Consider the following 5,000-nt stretch of genomic DNA (forward strand, 5'->3'; position numbering starts at 1 on the left):
CTCGTTCCAGCTGCCACCGGTAAGCTTAAGGCATTGTAGTCCTAATTCTGTATCAGTTTGTATATATGAAGCTCTTATACACATGGTGAATAAACGATCATACAAATGATTCATAACAAATCATAAAAATCATCCATAAGCTCTCAAACAAATGGTTCATAAACAATCATACAAATTGTTCATATGCTCTTACAGAGATGATTCATATATAATCACACAAAAGATTCAAAACCAATCATTAATTATTCATAAGCTCTTATACAAATGATTGATAAACAATCATACAAATGATTCATAACCAATCATTAATTATTCATAAGCTCTTATTCAAATGATTGATAAACAATCATAAAAATGATTCATAACCAATCATTAATTATTCATAAGCTCTTATACAAATTATTGATAAACAATCATACAAATGATTCATAACCAATCATTAATTATTCATAAGCTCTTATTCAAATGATTGATAAACAATCATACAAATGATTCATAACCAATCATTAATTATTCATAAGCTCTTATTCAAATGATTGATAAACAATCATACAAATGATTCATAACCAATCATTAATTATTCATAAGCTCTTATTCAAATGATTGATAAACAATCATAAAAAGGATTCAAAACCAATCATTGATTATTCATAAGCTCTTATACAAATGATTGATAAACAATCATACAAATGATTCATAACCAATCATTAATTATTCATAAGCTCTTATGCAAATGATTGATAAACAATCATAAAAATGATTCATAAGCTTCATACCAACATAAGTTAAAACTACATCTCAATTGAAAAGGGGAATGCCAAACATGGAACGGAGAATACCTTGAATAAGATTACATAGAAATGATTCCTTAATATCAAATTGTACTAAGGAGAGACCAATATGATAGAGAGGTTTTTCAAACAGATCATTAAAAGCTGATCCATCAAAAAGTAACTGGTTTCAGTTATTGAGTTTTGATGTCAGGATGCCAGAAAACTTCAAATAGTTCATTAATTCATTCATTTATTGATAAGGCAATTGATGGAAATCTAACAGAGAGAGAGAGAGAGAGAGAGAGAGAGAGAGAGAGAGAGAGAGAGAGAGAGAGAGAGAGAGAGAGAGAGAGAGAGAGAGAGAAAGCTCTAAATCCTGAAATCGTATTTTAAATCTTTCCTCACAAGGTGACGTTCAGCCAAGCATATAATCAACAAGAGGAACCATATCATTTATTTTTTGTTTCTTCAAAAATTTCCATAAGATTGAAATACAAAATTATTCTCATGAGACATTTCACATTCTAAAAGTAAAATTACTGTATAAAATTTCCATAAAATTTTCATCTAAACCAAATTCTAGCAATATTCATCATTCTTATTATTATTTTCATTACAAAATCCAATCCATAATAATTCTTTTGAATAAACAAAAAGTTTAAGCTAAGAACTTTCGAGATCACACTCTGCTATAGACCTCTTTAGGACACTATCAGATATTGATTACGAAAGTTAAGCTTATGAAATAATATAGCAGATCTAAGATATATGTAGCGTGGAACAGGTTCTCAAAAACTTTGTTTTTATTAATTCTGTTTAAATGAAAACAAATTTTTGGGGAATTTTCTTCTGATTCTATGTTTTTAAAGTCATGATTAGTTAAAATAAATGTTACGTCATAACGTAAACAAATGGAAACTCAAAACACTTAGACAATTACATGGATACTAAACAAGATTTCACGGAGCTAAATGCTTGCATGACAAAAACTACAAAAAGAAAAAAAAATGAAACGGAAAGACTCGTTGAAGAAAATTATACTAAAATGCAAATAGACAGTGAAAATATATAAGGCCTCTGTAAACCAGTATTACATCTTCTCCTTAACCTTTTGTCCTTTCTTTTATACCTTATGACCGCATTGTTACATTTCCCGTCACTCACAGGATATGGAGGCTACGGAGGAGGCAAGTCGCACAAAGGGCATAAAGGCCATTATGGAGGACATCACGACAAGGGCGGCTACAAGGGCCACAAGGGCCACCATGACGACCACGGTTATAAAGGGCATCATGTAGGCGACTACGGTAAAGCCCACCATGGGGTGAGTGACAGGACCTGAAAATATTGAAAGCAATTTCTGCCTTTTGCAAGAAAAGTTATAATACCTCTAATGTTATTATGATGCAGACGGAAACTAAGTAGTAGTTCCAGTGTAAGAGCAGAGTGATATCATTCATTTATGTCATGTGAACTATCTGTGGGAGATTATCCTCCGTTGCTATACCGTAAGGCTCTGTACCACTAATACCAAGTTTTGGCATTTCCTCTGTGGTTATGGGTTCTCTAGAATATTCCTTCTTTCAAGAGACATCGTTTCCTTCGGAATAAATGAACAACATGCATCCCCCACCCCCCATCCCAACATCTTTTCAAATACATCCAGGTTATATGAGACATTACATCATTTCCACCATAGACTTTGTATGAAGGAAATCAGGATCTTAGTTGATAGTCAATATCTTAAAAACCATAAAAAGGGGCATCAAATTTCTTTATTAAATCTTCTATAAGCCTTTAACATTAATCTGGTATGACAATTCTTCCGCTATTATAAGCTCTCAATAACGTGTTTAAAAAAACAAAATCGTATTTAGAATATGTTGTTGCTAAAGACTGCGTTGTGAAATTCTATTTCGCAACTGATCCTGTAAACACATATCCAATATTGCATTTGGTATTTTCATAATAAGAATATAAATAGAATAAAAAAAGAAATGAAAAAAGCTACCTGGGATTTCCATGTATGGGTTAGCCCTAAAATATATTTAATTAGAGAGAATGTCTGTAATCTCTTTTTTAATTTCAATACTCTAAATATTTCTCTTCTTATTTCTTCAAAAAATATGATATCGCTCCTCTCGTGACTAATTCCATCTTCCTTTTCATCTCCGAAGAGTAATTTATATCTACTTTATTTTGATCCTTAACCATTAGGATTGTGTAAAGATGTATGCAAGGATTTTCACGGTTGCTTTAGCGAAGATGGATTCTACGACTAGCGAAAAGTTATTAATTTTCCAGAGCAAAAAAAGTTTATGGGCCTTCCAGGAAGGATTGGAGAAGATCTGCGGTCTCTGGAGTCCAAAGAAAAGGAGAAACAAGACCTTCCAGAATCTGGAAGCTCTTTCTTCTCTTTTTTTCCTTCTCTTGGCTTCGGCTATATCAGGACACTGAATTGTCAATGCCATCAGCTTCAACATGAAAATAATAAACTAAACTTTTTTTTATTCTTTTCTTTTTCAGGGTTACCACGACAATCACGACAAGCACTACAAGGGTCACCACGACAACCACAAGTACTACGGCGATGACCATCACGGAAAGAAGGGCAAAAAAGGTCACCACTACGGATCCAAAGGTCACCACAACAAAGGACACAAAGAAAAGGTGAATAGTTTTTTCCTAAACGAGTTTTGACCTTCTTTTAACCTTAACTTAAAACAACTAATAAGGATGTACTACCAACTTTCTTTCCCTTTTGCATATAATAAGATTTACATTCTCTTTTATCATCATAAGATTATTTATGTTACCTCTACTCGATATTTTCTATTATTATATCAATAGAGTTATTAGGCAAGTGAGAGATGAATTCATTCATGTGCTCCGTTGGTATAATAAAAACTTGCGCGTTTTCTGTCGAGTCCAAGAATTCGACCAAAAATTATCAAGTTTTGCTTGATGGGTGATTTCTTTTATCATTACATCCACCCCCACCCCCACCCCTACCCACGCCCGCGTTTCTCTTATCTGTTTGTCTGTTTGACCAGTCATTCTTGCTGATGAAGGAAATATATTTCAAGAACAACTCGAATTTATTCGCCATGAATGTATTTTGTTCATCATAAATCAAAAGATATCAGTGCAAAGTTAACTAATTGTACTTCGAATTTGAATTACCTGAACTCACACCCCCAAAAGTTGTCTTGAAACACAAACAAGGAATAAATGTCATGTTATTTTAACGACGAAAAAATGTCCACATTCTCCAATGATATACCAATGACAAACTGTCACTTTAAAAGTTCCTGAAAATACACACTCATTTAGAAATTATACTGGCCACAATTTTCGCGGAGAAAAACATTAATTAAAATATCAAGCGTTCATTACAGGCATCAAATTTTTAATAACGGTAAATAAAAGTATTCCAGCTCATTTTCCCCATTGCTTTAAACTCGGTCTCCATCAAAAGTAATCATCACGCACGAATAAATGTTAAAAGTTCAGCGCAAAGGTTTCTAGGTTTTGTTTTGCATTTAGATAATACATAAATGTTGGCTTAGAAATATTGAATTTTCATAATACAACAATTGTCAATTTAAATTAAACTATCCAATCTCATACAAACTTCAAACTAATGTGAGAAATTACGATGCGTCCATTTTTTGACTTGTAAACAAAAACATAAATAAAACCAAAATATAATGAATTTACAAACTAGACCACGTTCGTTACAACGGTTTTTATTTCCAATAATAGACGTTTGTAGGAATTTCGTGTTTTGAAAATCTATTGAAAAATCAATTTCTCTCACGTGCAAATTTTCGGCATCTTCAAACCTTTTGTATTTTGTTTTTGTGTCTCTTCATGATTTATTTATGTATTCACGTATTGTAGTTAGGAGGTATACAAGGCATAATATTAACAAACCACTAGATTCCAAGTTGAAAATTATTACCGTAGATTTAATTACTGCTTTCAAGAGAAAAAAAAAAGCTATTTTCCATCATGAATTTTCGCTGTGTCCTGTCTGCCTTCCTGTTCTAATCTCAATAAACACTAACAGGCCATGGGACTCATAACACTCACACACACACAAATACTTACATATATATATATATATATATATATATATACATGTGAATATACATGTTTATATATTCATACACATTTTTGTAGATTTATAATATGTATACATATATATATATATATATATATATA

The 5,000-nt window shown here is 31.9% G+C and overlaps 1 protein-coding gene across 1 annotated transcript in view; it reads left to right on the plus strand.

Annotated features, from left to right (window-relative positions):
• Positions 1 to 5,000, plus strand: part of LOC137641235 (sarcoplasmic reticulum histidine-rich calcium-binding protein-like) — a 34,012-nt gene that overhangs the window by 1,937 nt on the left and 27,075 nt on the right. Inside the window, exons 2-4 of the mRNA XM_068373670.1 lie at positions 1 to 19; positions 1,940 to 2,097; positions 3,300 to 3,443. The exon at positions 1 to 19 is cut by the window's left edge and continues 171 nt beyond it. Of these exons, the coding sequence (XP_068229771.1) occupies positions 1 to 19; positions 1,940 to 2,097; positions 3,300 to 3,443 (321 nt within the window). The remainder of the gene's footprint in view (positions 20 to 1,939; positions 2,098 to 3,299; positions 3,444 to 5,000) is intronic.

Source organism: Palaemon carinicauda, chromosome 5 (assembly GCF_036898095.1).
Source record: "Palaemon carinicauda isolate YSFRI2023 chromosome 5, ASM3689809v2, whole genome shotgun sequence".
NCBI classification, from domain to species: domain Eukaryota; kingdom Metazoa; phylum Arthropoda; class Malacostraca; order Decapoda; family Palaemonidae; genus Palaemon; species Palaemon carinicauda.